The 17689-nt window shown below is 53.1% G+C and overlaps 2 protein-coding genes across 2 annotated transcripts; one reads left to right on the top strand and one right to left on the bottom strand.

Annotated features, from left to right (window-relative positions):
- Positions 1-248: 248 nt before the first annotated feature.
- On the bottom strand, positions 249-12829 carry NEUTE1DRAFT_146987 (uncharacterized protein; the record flags this gene model as incomplete). The annotated part of the gene is made up of 7 exons (XM_009853587.1): positions 249-343; positions 403-747; positions 808-4578; positions 4638-4775; positions 4831-4893; positions 4946-12716; positions 12782-12829. 7 exons carry the CDS (start codon positions 12827-12829, stop codon positions 249-251), a joined length of 12231 nt encoding a protein of 4076 aa, XP_009851889.1.
- Positions 12830-15250: 2421 nt separating this feature from the next.
- Positions 15251-16595, top strand: NEUTE1DRAFT_95158 (uncharacterized protein; the record flags this gene model as incomplete). The annotated part of the gene is made up of 4 exons (XM_009853586.1): positions 15251-15323; positions 15389-15396; positions 15537-15719; positions 15790-16595. 4 exons carry the CDS (start codon positions 15268-15270, stop codon positions 16149-16151), a joined length of 609 nt encoding a protein of 202 aa, XP_009851888.1.
- Positions 16596-17689: the final 1094 nt, after the last annotated feature.

Below are 17689 nucleotides of genomic sequence, written 5' to 3'. Positions count from 1 at the left end.
CCCCCCCCCCCCCCCCCCCCCCCCTTCCCCAATCCTCCCAATTGCACTTGAACCCTTCCCTTTTATAACCTTGATGAAGAAATAACGGGTCAAAAATCAGACCTCCCCTCCTTCCTCCATCTAGGCAATTTATGCCCCTATGGTGACATTCCACCTATGTGATGCTTATGTTTTGGCTTATGTACCTTTTACCTCTCCTCCTCTGCATACTTTCTCACTCAATCTCCACTATCCATCCATCCATCCCTTTACGCAAAGCCAAAGTAATCGCTACCCGCGGTAATAGCCTTGAGCAGCTGGCTCCTTAGAGTCTCGTAGTTTTCGTATTCGGGAAGATCAAGTTCTGCAATTATCTGTTAGCCAATGATACCATGCTTAGTGGAGCGGAAAAGGAAGACTTACGGTTGAAGCATGTATGAGAGCTAGGAAGACGATCCTTGCTGCCATAGTCACGATGAATGTTGAATCGGCTGACACCATTCATGCCCTCCAATTCCTTGAAGCCGTTCAGAGGCACCTTGGATGTGCCCGTGACGAATTGAAGAAGCTTGGCGAGTTCCTCCTTGTCGAAGGACCGGACAGCGCGCCAGAACCACTGGATCTGAGGGGCGCCGGCAGAGTAGTTGTGGTACTCGGTGTTCGCCTTCCAGTCGTCGATGTCGATATCAGGCAGACCAGAAATGAGAAGTTCGAGCTCTTGTTCGTTGAAGATGGCGATAAGCTCTTCAGGGATGATCTCGTGGAAGCCTGTTGTTCATTTGTTAATCATGGAACTACAATCTGTCATTTCAAAGGAGTTGTACTTACCAGTAAGGAATGCCTTCATTTGATCCTTGACCGAGGTGATGAGCTTGTGCTCGACGATCAGACGGACATACTCATGCTTGTTCTCCTCCGTGACAGGGATGTTGCGGCCGTTCTCAATCAGATCGACAACCTTGACTTCGCCAAACACGTCGTCCTCGACCGAGAAGGTCTCGGTGATGATGTCGGTGATATCGTTCTCGAGCATCCAGACAAGTGATTTGTAGTAGTCTGGATCAAACGACTCCATGTCCTTGACCGAGACGGGCTTGCCGAGGATGCGCTTGTAGACCGCACGGCTGAAGTAGCATTCAAGCAGACGACCCTCGTACAGGGCCTTGCCAATGATTCTGCCAATGAACTTGAAGAAAGGAAGATGCTCGTCGTTGATCGGACTCAACTTGTTGGGGTGGAAGGTTGTGCGGTCCGAAGACACCGGAACGAAAAGGACGTAGTTGGGGTCGAACATTTGCCTGGAGAGCACCTGGAACCATTCGCGCGTGACACCACCAGCATCGACGCCTTCCTCTCCCTGGAAACGGATATTGAGCTTTCCAAACTTCAACTCATCGGCCTTCTTATAGTACAAAGACCGGAACGAATCATGGAAGACGTGCTCACGGCGCACTTGGAGTTGCAATGGAGGGAAAGAGTGCCTTGTCTGTTGATACTTGGAATGCACGCTACGGTTGAAGTAGTTGCGCTTGTTGTCGAATTCCAGGACCTTCGGATTCTTGACCAGCAGCGAGAAGGTGCCCGACATGAGCTTGGGATTGTGTCGTACCAACTCGTTGAGGATACGGCGGTGCTCCTCGGTGAAGGTAAAGAACAGGCCGGCAATGCGGTCCTCTGGAGGCGGGCTGGTGAGAAGCATCTCCTTCTGCGAGTTTGCGTTCGACACCGCCGAAGCATCTGAGAGTGTCGTATTCTTGCAAACCACCATCAACGACTCGATGAGCGGCAAGAGAATTGTGGCCACGTTGAGCATGTTGTCGCGCTGCCTTATTGCGCTCAAGCAAGCGCTTAGCTTATCCCACATTTTGCCGAATGTCGGGTTCCAGTAGAGAGAACCTAGGAGGTCCTCCTTAGTGTTCTCTCCTTCGGCAGGCTTATCCTGCTTCTTGCTCTTGCTATCAAACAAGTGATCGAGTGCTGTCAGAACACGTAGGAGCTTGTTCTGCTCCGAGGCGCCTGGCGAAAACTTGGCAAGAGCAACGCCCTGGATTTGGGTGCCGGACTCAGCCTTCAGGATGTGAGGAAGCAAGTTGTCAAGATCTGAGAGAATGTTCTCGCTCAAGACCCTAGCTTGGCGGACCAGCTCATCTCCAAATACCTTCTTCGCGCCAGGGATGTTGGAAAGATTCTTGATCGTGGAGATGGTGTTCTGGAATGTCTTGGAGCTGCATTCACGCGCCACGAAGATATTGATCACAAGCTTGAGATTGTGCTCAGGGATTGTCGGCGGCGTGAGCTGACGGATCTTCTTCTCATCGGACTGAACATCCTTCTCATCAGCCTTTTCCTTGGGTGCTTCTAGCTCCTTGTTCTCTTGGTCTTGCTGCGCTGGCTGTTGACCAGAAGCAGCTGCTGGAGTAGACTCAGAAGGCTGTTGGGTCGCCTCCTGCTGGGCGGAGGTTTGCTCAGTCGAGGTCGAGGCTTGCTCTTCGGGGGCGTTGGCCGCTTCACGTTCAGCCGCAGCCTTTTCTTCGGCTTCCTTCTTCTTTTTCGCTTGCTCTTCAGCCTCCTTCCGCCTCCGCTCGATGGCTTGGAGTGGGATGGTGACTTTGTTAAGGAGATCGGCTAGCACCTGCATGACTGCGGAGCTCTCCATAACGAGACTGCGATCCAGAAGAGTCAACAGGGAGTTGATGGCGAACTTCTGAGCCTTGCCATTGACATCCTTGCCCTTACCCTTGCGGCTCAGGCTTCGCTTGAGGGTGGATGCCACCGTCTCATGCTCAGTCAAGAACACAGATGGTATATGCGGGTTGAGCTTGGAAAGCTCTACCAGAAGGTCAAGGCATTGCTGAACAATCAACAGCGGCGACACCTCCGAGCTAGCAGGAAATTGACCGTTGTTGTTAGTGCCGCCTGTGAGACTTCGCTTCAAGGGGTGAGGCGTCTTAGCGTCCTTCTCCTTTAGTTGTTTGGCCTTGTGGGAAATCTGGGCAAAGCTACGCTCAACGGCATCCATGTTCGCGCATCCATCTTGTAGAATTTGTAGCAAAGAGGATATGACATCGAGCCGGTTCTGGCGGTTTTCACACAGGTTGGCGAAGATGCTGAAGAGACTGGAGCGGATTGCGCCTTGCTGGGACACGAACATAAGGCGAAGAAGAGTCGCAATTCCCTGCTTGTCCAACATCTGGACCACAGTGCGCTTCTGGATCTTTTGGACAGCTCCAGCACCTGCTTCGGTAGGGCGCTGAGCATCTCTGGAGCGAGAGGCAGCTTGGCCACCTTGTTGGGCGTGGAGTTGGCGATGACGCGCCACAAGAGTGCGGGCTTCTGCGGCCAACTCTGGGCCAAGGTGCTCCATGATATCTTCGCCCTGGTCGAGTAGGACCTGCTGTCGAAGTCCAGGGGGGAAAGTCAACAGGATGCTTGCAGGATCCATGTCAGCTGGACCAAGGTCTTGGCCGCCTGCTGCGTTTTGCCGTTCCCGACGCCGCTGTTCGTGCTGCTCCTGGTGGAGGATCTCGTTACGAAGCTCCTCCGGGAGTGCTTCAAGGAACTCTTGGAAGACCTCAGTGTTTTCGCCCTCTTGAGAAACCTGCTCTCGCGCCTGGGATCTCCGGGTGCTGATCGCCTGAGCGATCACCTCGTCCCTGAACTCTTCAGGAAGGGCTTCAAGATACTCGGCGTCGATGCCCAGCTCAGTAATATCGATCTGCTGGTTACGGAGAGTGTAGTAGACACGAGGACGTTCATCTTCGGCCTGCTGCTCGGCATTTTCGCCCGCGCCTTGGGTCTCAACGCCCTCCATAGGGTGCGCCTCTTGAGACACAGCATTTGCCTCTTGATCTGCGGCGGCTTGGGCAGCGGCCTGTGCGGCAGCTTCGGCTCGTTCGCGCTCAAGGCGCTCACGCTCCTCTGCTTCCTTCTTCTCACGCGCAGCCTTCTCTTCCGCTTCTTTGGCCTCTCTCTTCTTGCGCTCCTCTTCCTGTCGCTTCTTCCTCTCTTCCTCTGCTTTGCGATCTGCCTCCGCTTTACGAGCTTTCTCCTCCTTCTCAGCCTGGATTGCTGCCGGCGTGAGCTTGGAAACAATGAGAGGTGCGAGCTTCTGAGCTTTGTCCTGGTAGCCGAAGCCAAAGATCATTTTGACTTCTTGTTGCCACCTCTCATGTGTAGATTCCGGTGAGAATTGGACGGCTTGATGAGGTTCCTGATAGGTATCGCGCCGAGCTTCAGTAGGGCGTGACTCGCGGGAGTGCGGGGGAGGAATTGGGATGGCGTTGAGTTCGCGGATAATCCCGCCTGGTCCGTCTGCTGTGAAATGCAAGGCCAAGGGTCCTCCTCCAGCGCTGAGACGTACGTCGGGTAGATGTTGGACGAGATCACTGATGAAGGCCAACGGCTCCACCCCCATACCCATTCCTAGGCCTCCAATCATATTCGGAGTGATCCCCAGACGAACCAGCTGGCTGTGTGCATGACGAGGAACCTCACGACGAGACTGAGGAAGCAACAGGGGATTTGTTCCAGACATGACGTCGGCCGGAGGGGGCAGATGTCTGCTGAGATGGGCAGGGCGGCGGAAGAAGTTTTGGAAGTCTGATAAATCGTTAGCACTCTGAACAAGCAGATGATATCCTTGGATTTAAGGAACTTACCAATCGCGTCACGGTGTCTTCCGACCACGAAAGGACTGTTGGGCCAAGGGCTCCGGGACGGCCGATGTCGATGGTTGGGTTCGATGGCAATGTCCCAGCCAAGCCCTGATGGCATGTTGGGCGCAAGCAAGTCATCGTCTGCTTCTCATGTCAGCTACCAGGTCTGGTAAAGGAATTCGTTCTAAATACTTACGAAGACCATCGCCGTCGAAGTACATGTCATCATCCATGTCGTCTTCCCCTTCATCTTCATCATCTATTGGAGTTAGCCATCTTGCTCACTCTTCCCAAGGATCTTGGGAACTTACCGTCTTCTTCGCCATCTTCATCATCGTCGATGTAGTGCCCGTCAAAGTCGCGAATTGGCTCAGCATCCAGATCATCGCCAGCGTTTTCCATGGCAGCTCGCATGATCTCAGGGAAGGTCCGACGGTTGTGAAGTTGAGCCTCCTGCATATTCTGAGCCTCAGCTTCGTAGTCAAGCTCTTCCTCATCCTCTTCATCCTCGTCGGTGCCATCATCCCACGACGCACCGTCGTCATCAATAGCATTGCCTTCTTCATCGACAATGTGGATATCGTCCTCCAAGTCATCCATGTCTTCGGAGCCGACTTCCTCGTCCTCATCCTCATCACTTAGTTCCTGCTCGTCATCTTCGTCCATCTCATCATCCTCATCCATGTCATCCATGTCATCGTTGTCCTCTTCGTCGTCGTTCTCACCCATAAGGACCTCGACAACGCCAGGTTGACCGGGCATTCCTCCCATTTCGCCCATCTCGCCGAGGTCGTCTTCTTCGTCACTAGGGTTATCTTCGTTGTCTTGTGACATGTCGTCGCCATAGTCAAGCTCGTCGTCATACTGTTCATCGTCGTACATGTCTTCATCGTCATCCTCATCTTCGTCGGAGAACTCATCATCACGTCCGGGTTCAAGCATGCCCAATGTGGAGTTGCGATAAAGATCGGGCGTCTCCTCGCGATCATCGGTGAGATCTTCCGAGACGGACGACCCATCGGACAGGAATTCGTCCTCGGCTTGGTCGGTACCAGCTGTACCCGAAGCAGGGATGAGCCCCAATTGACTCATCGAGACTGCAGTCTTTGAGAGTGTTTTGATGACCGCAAGGATGGGCTTGAGCGGAGCCCTGTTGTGCGGGAATGTGAGGTCAATGTCGGCAATGGACGCCGTTAGGGACGTGAGGTAACCCTTCTCATACATGAGTCGCTTCAGCTGAGCTTGGGACCGTCCAATTGACGGATCTGTACCGCGCGGGTTGTTGGGGCGCGAATCCTTGTCTCCTTCGCCAATCATTTGGGCCATCAGCTCTGCAAGAGCGTTCATCTTTCCGTACCGAATATCAGCCGGCTCGCCGGAGACAGAAGCATCCTTGTAAGCCCGAAGTATGGTATCCAGGACGAATCGGCGGATAAAGAGCAAGTCCGGCTCATCGTCATACTCAAATGGCTCATGGGTACGGTTCTGAGGCTTCTCGCCGGTCTTGGAAACAAGGGCAACCAGAACAGCGCGCGCTGGCACTGCCGTTGCCGCCTTCTTTTTCATGGCTATCGACTCGGGTACTCCGCTTGCGGGGCTGAAGCAAAGAAGATCGTTGAGAATGTAGTTTAGCACACTGGATCGAGGCTTGACCGGAGCGTTCGCCTGAACGGGAGCGGAGCGCTTAAAGTTGATAAACTCAACCTTGGCACGATTGTAGCTCTGCAACAGCTCGGCAAGACAGTCAAGCAAGAAGCAACGATAGATGAAAATAGGGTGATCCTCGGCCTTGAACGGGGACTTTGCCAGCTTCTTCTCTTTCTCCTTCGACTCCGAATTCTGCTCGTCGCCGGAAGGAGAAGGAGTAGCCTCATTCGCAGGAGTGGCATCAGATTCTGGCTTGGAGGCGGCTGCGGGAGGCGCAGGAACGTTCTCCCTCTCGTCAACATCTTTATAGTTGAGCAGCTCGGTCAACAAGAAGTGAACAACACCGTCGGGATGTTCGAGAATCGGGCGCTTGAGGTCTTGAGCGGAGTTCTTGGGGGCATCGGGCATCTCCTTGTCCGTCACCTCGGTTGAGGGCTTGACGTCACTGATAGTGAGATCCTCTGTCGCTTGCACTGCAGGTTCGACTGAGCTCTCTTTCGGCGAGACACTAGCATCTGCAGGGCGCTCCTTGAGAACCAAAAATGGCGTGGAGCGCAGCGTTCCGTCTCCCAAGTGCGAAACGGCCCGGTTAAGCTTGAGCAGCTCCGTGCTAACCTCGACGAAGGTCTTGGGCGACCGCAGAGCCAAATGCGCTTGAGTGCGCAGGTATGCCTGTGGTTCAAGGCCCGGGGCTGTGCTGGGCCTCTGCCTCGAAGTCATGAGGTGCCTAATATCCGTCTCAAAAATCTGCCGAAGGGTCTCTTCGTCTTCAATGATGTGTCGAAGGATCTGGCGGATGTGTTCTGAGATATGGGTCTGCTTGAGACGCGTAGAACCGGCACCGCACAACTGCTTTGCCATAACAAACAGCCGTTGCAGGTTCTTCTTCTCCCCAACAATCTTGGCTACCGCGTGATCTCTGGTCAGCACAACGAGGATCCTCAACACCGAAACGGCCAATGACTCTTCCTTGCCAATGCGAGGGAGGAAGTCCAACAGAGTAGTCAAGAGAGACGAGCGGTGCTCGGCCGAGAAGTTGGGCTCTTTCACCTCGATGACCGGCTCCTCAACTGGATCATCCTCCTTCACGGGCTGTTTCCATTTGATATCAGGGGGCTGCGCGTCTTTGAAAAGCATGATCTCGAAGATGAGGAGAATATAGGGAATCCATGGAGGAAGGTTGTCGTTGGAGCTTGCCGGCGGCAGCTTTAGGAAGCCAAGGTAATCACCCACGTAATCTCTCAACATGTCCACGGTAGTCCGCATGAAAGCAGTCTGTTGGAGAAGAAGCGCCAAAAGGTGGGCGTAAGCAGCAATGCTACTGCCATTCTCCTTCAACTCATCCGCGTCGTCAGAGGCAAATGACATGAGCGCATTGGCCAAGATCTCGCCCACTTCCACTCTCCTGTCTTCATTGTCGGTCTTCAGAATGGTGTTCTGGATGAGATCCGCAACCTCAAACACGGCCTCAGGATGAGAGCTTATGACTTCAAGAGAGCGATCAATCAGGGTATCGTAGAGTTTTGCCCTCTCCTCGGCCAGATCTTCCCTGGTAATACGTGGAGTGTTAGATTGCGATTCGGTGGCTGGTTGCTGTGACGGAAGTACAGGCAGTTGTTGTGGTGCCGTCGTAGAGGCCCCAACGTTGGTTTCACGGCTCGTGCCAGGCTGGCTTTCATCAGAGCCGTCTTCTGACGACTCTGTGGCGTGTCCGAGGGCTGTTTCACCACTAGCTTCTCCGAGCGGCTGGTTGGGCACCGGATCCAAAGCCATAGGCTCTGCACCCAGCAGGTCGCTCACCGGGAAAGTAGGAGTGTTCAACAAGTTACTGAGAGACATCCCTGCCGATGACGAAAGGTTGGGAGATGGCACTTCCTTGAAAGCGTCCTCAGCCGGCACAGGGTTGCGGTTACGAACTAGGTGTGCCTTCTGGTATTTGATGTACTCCTTGGTGTCACTCTCTTTACCATTAGCACGATAAAGTGCCTCCAACGCTAGATCGACGTCTACGCCCTGCTCGGTTGCGAGTGCTTCTGCATCCTTGCGTGAGATCCATTTGAAGGGAACGGACTCGCGGTTCTTGAAAAGATGGGGTAACGATTCCTTGTCGGATCTCGACTGCGCATTTGACTCCAGATCGCCGGCTGCGATAGTCTTGATGATGTCAATAATCTTGCTCACCACCGTGCTTGTTGACTTTTCAATGATGTTGGAAGCCCAAATTTCTCGAACAACCGGTAATATCGACATTCGCAACTCAACAACAAGTTGGTGCGAAAACTCCCGGGTGGTTCGTTCCGTGGGCTTGGGTGCCAAGGCAATCTGGGCCATGGAATCCGAGAGGTTCTTGCCACTAATGATGAAGCAGTAGATGTCGAGGACCTTCTTCATGCCAATCATTGACAGCTTCGCCTTGGTGGCTTCCTGACCCTCGGTGGCCCCGGTCGACACCATGTCGGCCAACCGTTTGAGCATAACGTTCAGTGCCTCGAAACCCCCAAGCTCCTTAAAGGCGGTGATCACGGGGAGGATAAGGAAAGCCCCTCCGCTGGCAGTACGGTGATTCGTATCAACAACCATTTCACCGAACGTGTGGATCATGATGATCCAGTTGTGGATGTCTCTGACCGTCAACTCTGCTTTTGACTGCTGCAGTTGCTGAATCAAGGTCTCTGCCGACGCCTCTGCAATTGCCAGGTGACGTGAACGGATGTACGGGTCGTTGTTGTTGCGTCTAGGCAACAGCGCCTTGCCGATAGTCTGGAAGAATGGGAAGATAGAAGGCATAAAGGAATGAAGAAGAACCCGTAGGGTCTGGAAGTTCTTGTATTCAGCAGTCGACTGCTCTTCAGGCGTTAACTTCTTACCGCTAGCCGAAGAATCTTGAGTGGCTGAGTCTGTCAGTAGGTCCTGCACATCGGTGCGAGAGCCCAAAGAACTGGTTTGGTACGGCTTGTTCTTTAGTGTCCAATGGTGTGGAACGGCACCATTGACAGCTGCCTCTTCCTTCAACACGCCGCGCAACAATGGTCCAAGACTTTGGATCAAACGGATGTAATAGTCATAAACGTTGACGGCTGGCATGCTGACCATCTGGCTTCGGTTGGAGAACGGGAAACAATGATACAGAATCTTAATCATGGTCTGTATGTTGAGCAAAGCCTTCACCGTCTCTGTTCCGCTCGAAACATCCGGGATGCGCTTCTCGCTCGCTGATTCCTCATCTTGTACGGGAGGCACAGATGAATTCGAAGTGAGGAAAGGTGCAAAGAAAGGCTCCGTAGTTGTGGGATTAATCCGCGGCTTGAGAACCTTGACAGTGTTCTCCATCCTGAATAGTAAAGAAGGTAGCCCGACAATCTGAGCGGACTCAATGAGCTGCGAGATGGCCGCGACCAGCATGCGGCAGGCTGGAGTCTCGCCAAAATCGTAGGGAAGGCTGGGAGATTCGGCGAGGTCCAATAAAATCTCAATCACACCAGCAGAAATGAGGGCACCCTTAAGATGAGAGTTGCTGATAATCGGCTGAAGGAACGTAGAGAGGACTTGAATATAAGGGACAGATGGAGCTTGTGCGGGCTTGTTGTTGCCAGTTGATGAAGAGCTCGCTTCCGCCATCTCCACATCCGTGTCGTCTGTGGCCTTTTCTTTGCCTTTACCCTTTACCTCAGTAGCCTTGGCTGGTTCAGCAACCGGGCCAGCAGACGATTCAGGTGCCTCAAGCCTTGCACCGCATGCTTTAGTGGCATCCATGGTCTTGACCAGGTGCGTGACCCTCGCAATCATGTCGATGATAGCATTAGCGATGGCAGGCCGTAGCGCCGGGTGATGACGGGAGAGTTCATCAAGACTACTACCGATGGTACTAGCCAGTTCAGGATCGTGCGCCATGCACTGAACATGAGTAGCGCTTTCGAATATCTCCATGTAGCTCTGAATGGCACCAGACGAGAGAACCATTTTCATGCCGCGGTTATTGAGTGAAATTGAGTTCAGTACCGTGGGAATGATATTCATGGATTCAGAGGACGGTAGGATGCCGTGGGCGGGAGGAAAATCTCGAGGTGCCTCGAGCATTTCTTGAGTTGGTGGATGGGGTTGAGTAGCGGCCTGACCGTCCGAGTCGGGAGCGGCCTCATGCGCACTACCATCATCTTCACTGTCGTCATCGGCGTCATTCCCTTCGCTGCGGTCATTTGCTCTGGATTGGCTGGGTTCCAGCGATGGTTGCTCAGCAGGTATGGACACCGGCCGATTGGTAACAGATTCCAGGAAGGCTTGAATCCACCCAGACTCCGAGATCGCTGCAAAACTCGTAGGGTCGTTGTTAATGAAATCGCTCAGGAGGGTTGTAGCATTTGACCACACGACCGTGCCAAAGAAGCGGTTCTGGCGCGCAATCGTGCAGAGGCTACCAAGCAAAGACGAGTTGTCGACCAGGTTCCTCAATAAGCGCTCAGTGTTGGTACCATCGAAGGAGTAGGTATTGGCCATGACATGGTGAATAAACTTTAGGAGCCACTTGAGCGTCTGCTGATGGTAGAATGGAATGCTATAATCCACAAGGGAAGCGTGAAGTTCGGGTTTTGTTCCAAGGCCAGCTTCCGTGAGAGTCTTGGACTCCCCAACGGTGTGGACTATGAGGTTCGTGATAGCATCCAGACCGCCGGCAGTGTTTAGCTGTGAGAAAGCAGTTTGATACGCATACGTCAGACTGTCCAGAAAAGCGAGTACCATGCTATAATGGCGACTGGCAACTGCCGTCCGAAGGTTAAGAATCTCGACGAGACAGTCCATGAGCCCAGCAGTCATCATCTCCTGGCCGATACGCGTAGCCATGGCTATCTGAAGGGTCAACCCGAACAGGTTGCCTCGCCAATTGTCTGCATCCAGCTCTTCTTGATCATCAACAGGGGCGTCCTCTTTCATTTCCGCCACTGCTATTCTGATGACGTAGAGGAGAATGCCATGGTTGACATTTACATTTAAAGCCGCCAGGACATCCGAGTGCTTTTCTTGTTGGTGAGAGATGGCCTCAAGCAGAGCCAGCGTGATGCTCTGGAGCCACTTTGGGACCTCGCTAGGGTTTCCGTCCGGGGAAGGGGCAATGAGTTCGGCCAGCTGGTAGACAAGCTGAAATTTCCTCGGTTCGTCCTTGTCGTACTTGAGAACTTTGTCAACAAAGACGGCCTCGGGTAGGATGTAGGCAAGGTTGGTAATGGCCAGCAGGCGAACGGCCAAGGCCAGCTGACGCTCTCTGTTGGTTCCTAATAACGCCTTGCATGTTCTCAAGCGGCTAGTAAACTCGAATTTCATGGTGCTTGGCATGTCGGGCGGACACATCTCATATAGATCATAGATGCGTTTCGACTCGATGACAGACCGTGGGATCTCCACCACTTTGGGCCCATCGCGGTCATCCGTAGCTGCTCCCGACGGCTTGAGAGGCGAACCTTCTTCCGAACTTCCGACACGCTGAGTACGGGACGATTGAGACACGTTCATTGTCGAGCTACGGCGGAGCGGCGTTGGGGCAGCAGGTGACGAGGTGGTGCGAGGCTCCACAGGTTGAGCGTCCTTGGAATCACGCGCGCTAGGCTCGCCATTGGTTGTGTCGGGATAATACGACATCTTAAGGTCACCCCAGCTCTTCCACAAGTCTTCTTCATCGGGTTGGCTCGAAGCAAGGGCCTTGAGGTCGTTGGCATACATGGACGCAACATTCTTGGGGCCAGTAGCCTTTTCTTTTTCCTTTTCCTTGTCCTTGGCCTTGGCAGTCGAGCCAGCGGAGATGGCCGGGGCAGCCGAGGATGCTTCTAGGGACTTGACGATGGGTGTCCTGACGAATGGCCGTGCAAGCAGTTGCACCTTTTCGAGGTCGATGTTGTAGTGGTTGGCTAACAAGGTTGGGTTTACTGAACGAGGAGGCGAGGGCATGCGCTTGACGGACGCATTATACCTCTGGGCCAGCTCCAAGCCAACCTCAAGGGCGGCGGCTTGAACTTCAAGATATGGGCTGTTGAGAAGACGGTCAATGTGGTGGCTGCTCGCGTAGATGCTTCGGTTACCGCAGTGCTCGAGCAACATGCGGGTAAACTTGAGTATAGCGACGAGAAGCTGGCAATCTCCATCCTCCTTGTATCCGGCCTCGGCCAGACGCTCCGCGGTCCAAGGCTCGTCGCGGTATTCGAGTGAGGGTCCGCCGTTATTGAGGAGGACATCACGTCCAAAGTCGCGTGTTTGGGGGCCCTTGGATAGCTCGTATGTGGCACATATTGATTCTAGAATGTTGTCGAAACGGTTGAGCAGTGGGATCCAGTGGTATAGGTCACCGCGCGGGAACATCCACCTCCGTGGGAACTCGTCGAGTCGTTGCAAGATGAGAGGCAGAGGTGCACTCGAGGCTGTGTCGACAAACTCTTTCAGCCAAGGAGACTGCGACAGAAGAGTTAGTTAGCAGACAGACGGATAAGGCATGATGGAAGCGGGCAGCAACTTACCAGAGTGTCCCTGTGCTTTTGTTGCATGGTCTTGGTAATCTTCCCCATGACTGCGACGCGGCCGGGCCGCTAGACTAAACGAAAGGTGAAATCTCCCCCTCCACTACCAACACGTCCCCGTTGATGAACGGCAGCTTGCGATGAGAAAGCAAGGCAGGCTGCGCGGCTCGGTATCGAACAGAAAAACGGTTTCGGGAAGCGAGCGACAACTAAATCGGGAGATGTCAGTCAAGACGTAGGCAGTGGAAAAACAGAGGGAGAAGCGGGAAGTGGGGGGTGATGATAATGATGTTGGTGGTGGTGGTGGTGGTGGTGGTAGGCGTTGATTGGCACCGATTACGTACCTGGTTGGAGAACTCTAAAAGACGAGTGCAGGTCGTCCTTTGGTGTTCCGATCTTGCAGAAGCCGCAATGCCGGTGGTGCGTGAGAGACGGATGTTGGTGGGGGTATTAAACAGCCGTCGTCGTCGTGATGCTTTGGGTTGGGCGAGCGAGCGGGTTGTTGTTGTTGTTATTCTTGTTAAAGTATTGCGAGAGATGGGAGCTTCAACCCGAACGAACTGTCCTGAGAAGTTTGGTTGGAAGGCAACTAACTGGCTGGCAAGCCTGCGGCGGCGGGTGCGGGGCGAGAACAGAACTTCAACCTCACTCAAGAAGCACGTCCCACTTGCAGGGCAATCACTACAACAATGCCGCGGTCCGTCGTTTGCTCGTCGTCGTGCCTACCTCTACCACTGCAGTGCAGCAAAGATGCTCCAACTTTTGGTTTTTCGCGACGTTCACACAGACAGGGAAAGGCGAACGGTGGGAAATTGTATTGAGGGAGTCAGTCTCTGAGTGGTGATCGTGGAGGTGGGTGATGGTCGGGGAAGGTGTTGTTGAGGTTGGGCAAGGCACCTGCAAGTTGCAAAGTTTCGATGAAGATCCGGTTGAAAACCAGTGACGAGAGTGCTGCAGTCACGGGCAGCGAAGTCCTTGTCCAGTCGGGAACTTTCTCTGGTGATGGGTCCAGGGTTGGCGCCGTAAGTACCTACTTACCTCTATGCTTCCGCGCGTACCGTACATACTGTAACAATGAAAAAGATAGAAAGCCACCGTGACAAAGTTCCTTTTTACTCTATCGATATTTCAACAAAGTCACTACCTACACTTAACTTCCACTTTGTTTGACAGCCCCCTCGTTGGCCCGAGAAAAACTGGAGGAACATGACGGCAACTGTTGGTCACCACATTGTCGTCGTCTTGTGTTATCGGGACAAGGTAAGGTACCTAGGCAGGTACCAGCTGGACAAAGCTTGGAGAGCTTGGATTGCTGCGTCGTACAATGGCGCACGTCTAGGTATTGTCACGGTAATGTACGCACTATGGACAATCGATGTGAAGCCTCATGACAGCAAAGGTGAATAGTTACAAACCATATTCCATAGCGGTTCTGTTCTAATTTCACAACAAATGTCATAACGCTCTATCATGGGCATGTGCTATATGAAAGGGCTCACTCAGGTAGTCGAAGGTGTAGAAATACATACATCATCCATCAGCGTGGTCTATTATAGTGGGGCAAGGCTCTGAACGTCGTTGACTCTCGACCGACTTGGAACTCGCGTGCGTACCTCTACTATTGAAAGCTCGTCCAAAGCTTATGCTCTCTTCCGAAGTGGAAGATTTAGTATGACATGCAAACACAAAAGACGTGATACTACGAGCACCTCGTACTGTACACTTACATAGACCTTCTGGTGTATCTCACTAATGTGCTAGCAGTGTTGCGGTTGCTCGTGGTACGTATCTGGAATTTTCCGCTTGTCCCTTCAGCCCCACCTTGAGCCGGTTTCTTACGTCGTCGCAAGCAAGAGGCAGCAGTCGGCCCCACGTTGTTGGAGGCTCTAACGAAGCCAAAGCGGGCACTTCAGCGGACGGCTGGGGCAGAAGCTGGCGGGGACATTATCCACTGCAGTGTCCGCTCCAACAAGGCTTCGACCGGCAGGTTGCAATTCGAGCTGGAAGCCTGGGCCGGGCTGACACTCAGCTGCAAGGCGAAGGAAACCCCACTTTGATTCGAGAGGGACGTCAGTGTCTTGGCATGGTGGCTCGTGCAGAGGTACGAGGGTACTTGTGATATGTACATAGTGTAGAAAAGCGCCTAGGGCTATGGGTCCCTTCGGTGCCGCCAAAACTTGTGGCCGAAAGAGTCCGCGAAATTTCCACACCCACATTTTCCAAAATCGACTTTGAGACCGCCGCCAGCACCGCCATCACAACCTCGTAACCGCACCGTCAACGATCCACGACGAGGTGAGTACATTTGTATTTTTGCCAATCCCCATCCCCATCAACCGCCCGACGAGGAGAAAGTTAGTAGTTTCGTGATTAGGGGCACGCTGGCGTGCCTCTTTCGCAACACCCACAACCACCCTTCGAAGTCGACGACGGACAACGACCGACAGCAAAGCTAACCACCATCGACCGCTTCAGGAACCGGCAAAATGGGTATCTCCAGAGACTCCAGGCACAAGCGCTCCCACACCGGTGCTAAGCGCGCGTATGTTCATCCCGCCCCTCATTGAAGTGCTGTCTGTAATCCAGCTAACGTGTGTCTGTCTGCAGTTACTATCGTACGTATACTCTATAATATTCTCGAAGGTCCGCTTGGGAGGTTGATGTTCTTGCAGAAATGCAGAGCTTGACTGAACCCCATGCGTTCTGAGCCTGTTTTGACGCGTACAAAAGAAACCATTTCTGACAAACGCGGCAGGGAAGAAGAGAGCCTTCGAGGCGGGTCGCCAGCCCGCTAACACCCGTATCGGTGCTAAGCGCATTCACACCGTCCGCACCCGCGGTGGTAACCACAAGTACCGTGCCCTCCGTCTCGACTCCGGTAACTTCGCCTGGGCCTCCGAGGGTTGCACTCGCAAGACCCGTGTGATCGTTGTCGCGTGTAAGTTTTTGGCTCCCACGTTCCAGGTTAGGAAACCACGTTCAGAAGCTGACGTTGTGGCCTTTTTCAGACCACCCTTCCAACAACGAGCTCGTCCGTACCAACACCCTCACCAAGTCCGCTGTTGTCCAGATCGACGCTGCCCCCTTCCGTCAGTGGTACGAGGCCCACTACGGCCAGCCCCTCGGTCGCCGTCGCCAGCAGAAGCAGGGTCAGGTTGTTGAGGAGGTCAAGAAGTCCAAGTCTGTCGAGAAGAAGCAGGCTGAGCGCTTCGCCGCCGCCGGCAAGGTCGACCCCGCTCTCGAGAAGCAGTTCGAGGCCGGTCGTCTCTACGCCGTCATCTCTTCCCGCCCCGGCCAGTCCGGTCGCTGCGACGGCTACATCCTCGAGGGTGAGGAGCTCGCTTTCTACCAGCGCAAGCTCCACAAGTAAACGTCTCGCCCTTGCCGGGAGGAGTTTGCTGTGCCAGGAGGATCAGGGAGGAAGATGGATTGATGGGTCAAGCCTCGCGTCGGCTGTCCGCCCGATTGTCGAGTCTGTCGTGTCCATTGTCGTGCGAGCTATGCGCAAAGGTACGAGGACCAACATGTGGTTCCCCGTCGTCTGAAAAAGGATGGTGGCCCACTGCTTATTCCCTTTCGCTGCTTCGTTTCTTCGGTAAAAGGCATGGAATGGGGTTTATAGGGCAACGGGATAATGAGAGATACCATGACAATTCACAGCCACCCGAGTCAATCCAAAGCTTCACTTCACTAATTTTCTTGAAATTCGCCGTAATTCATGATGTACGATCTTGGTTTAGAGGAGGTCTGATATGAAAATAATATCTCCGTATGTATCCTCATCAAGTCATCAAGCCTGAACAGCTTGCATCCCGCAATAGGTGTTCGATGCCTTCCAAACCGAACGCATCGATTGCCATATGATAGCGACCACCTCCGCCTGTCTTTTAGAAGATGCTCCCGGACAAGGTAGACTCGCCCTGCCTTTTCCCTTAGCCAACTGGGTGTCTTCAACATCATTTGGGGGACGTACGCACAGGTAAACTTTCTAGCCGAAGCCTTCTATGCACAAAGGTAAAAGGGGAATCCTACCTATCTATCTACTCCATCGCCCTTTCCGTCTTTCCTCAAGTCCTCTCGCCTACGATTTTTTTTTTCTCTGTCGTGTTTCGACCACATACATGGTTGACGGTTCCTTGTTCCGGACTCTTAACTCTTGACTTTTCAGTCCCTGGTCCCTGGTCCCTGGTTTCCTGGTCTCTTTTTAGACACTTGACTACCTACGAAGTTTTCTTTTATGATGGACGGACGGACGGACGGACGGACGGAATAAAGGACATGAGAAGATACATGGATCCATCTTTCTCTAGGAAATTTTCTTGTAAGTATATCTAGGTAGGTAGGTAGGTAGCCTACTATGTATAGAGTTTTGTTATAGCCATGGGATAGATCTAGACCTATACTTGGTCTTAAACTTAGACATAGATAGAAAGAAGAGGGGGTTTGATGGAGGTTGGAAGGAAGAGATAAATCGATGATCGACAAGAATAAGGAGGCACAGTAGGTAGGTAGGTAGGTAGGTAGGTAGGTACTGACTCACGAGGACTAACAGGCAAGTCCGCCGTCAGTCGTAAGTCGTAAGTCGTGAGGAAGTTTGTATACAAGCGAGCTACTTAGACTTAGTTAGGCAGGGAGGGACCCGAATAGTGGTCGGTCGGTGGGTTACATAGGTCTCGGAAAGGAAAGAAACAGACCTAGACAGAAGAGAAGAGAAGCAACCCCCAAAGTTTAATCCCATTCATTCCCTTCTTGTTGTTGTTATTATTCACACCACTCGAGAACCTGGCTGGAAATTCGAGAACGTGACAAGAACAACTTGCCCAATCTCGGAATTGAACTTGAAAGACACCTACCTACCACCCAAGTCAAGTCAAGTACCTACCTAAGGACCTCTCGACGATTTCCTCC

The sequence above is a fragment of the Neurospora tetrasperma genome, assembly GCF_000213175.1.
Source record: "Neurospora tetrasperma FGSC 2508 unplaced genomic scaffold NEUTE1scaffold_4, whole genome shotgun sequence".
NCBI lineage: Eukaryota > Fungi > Ascomycota > Sordariomycetes > Sordariales > Sordariaceae > Neurospora > Neurospora tetrasperma.
This window is presented reverse-complemented; position numbering and strand designations above follow the sequence as displayed.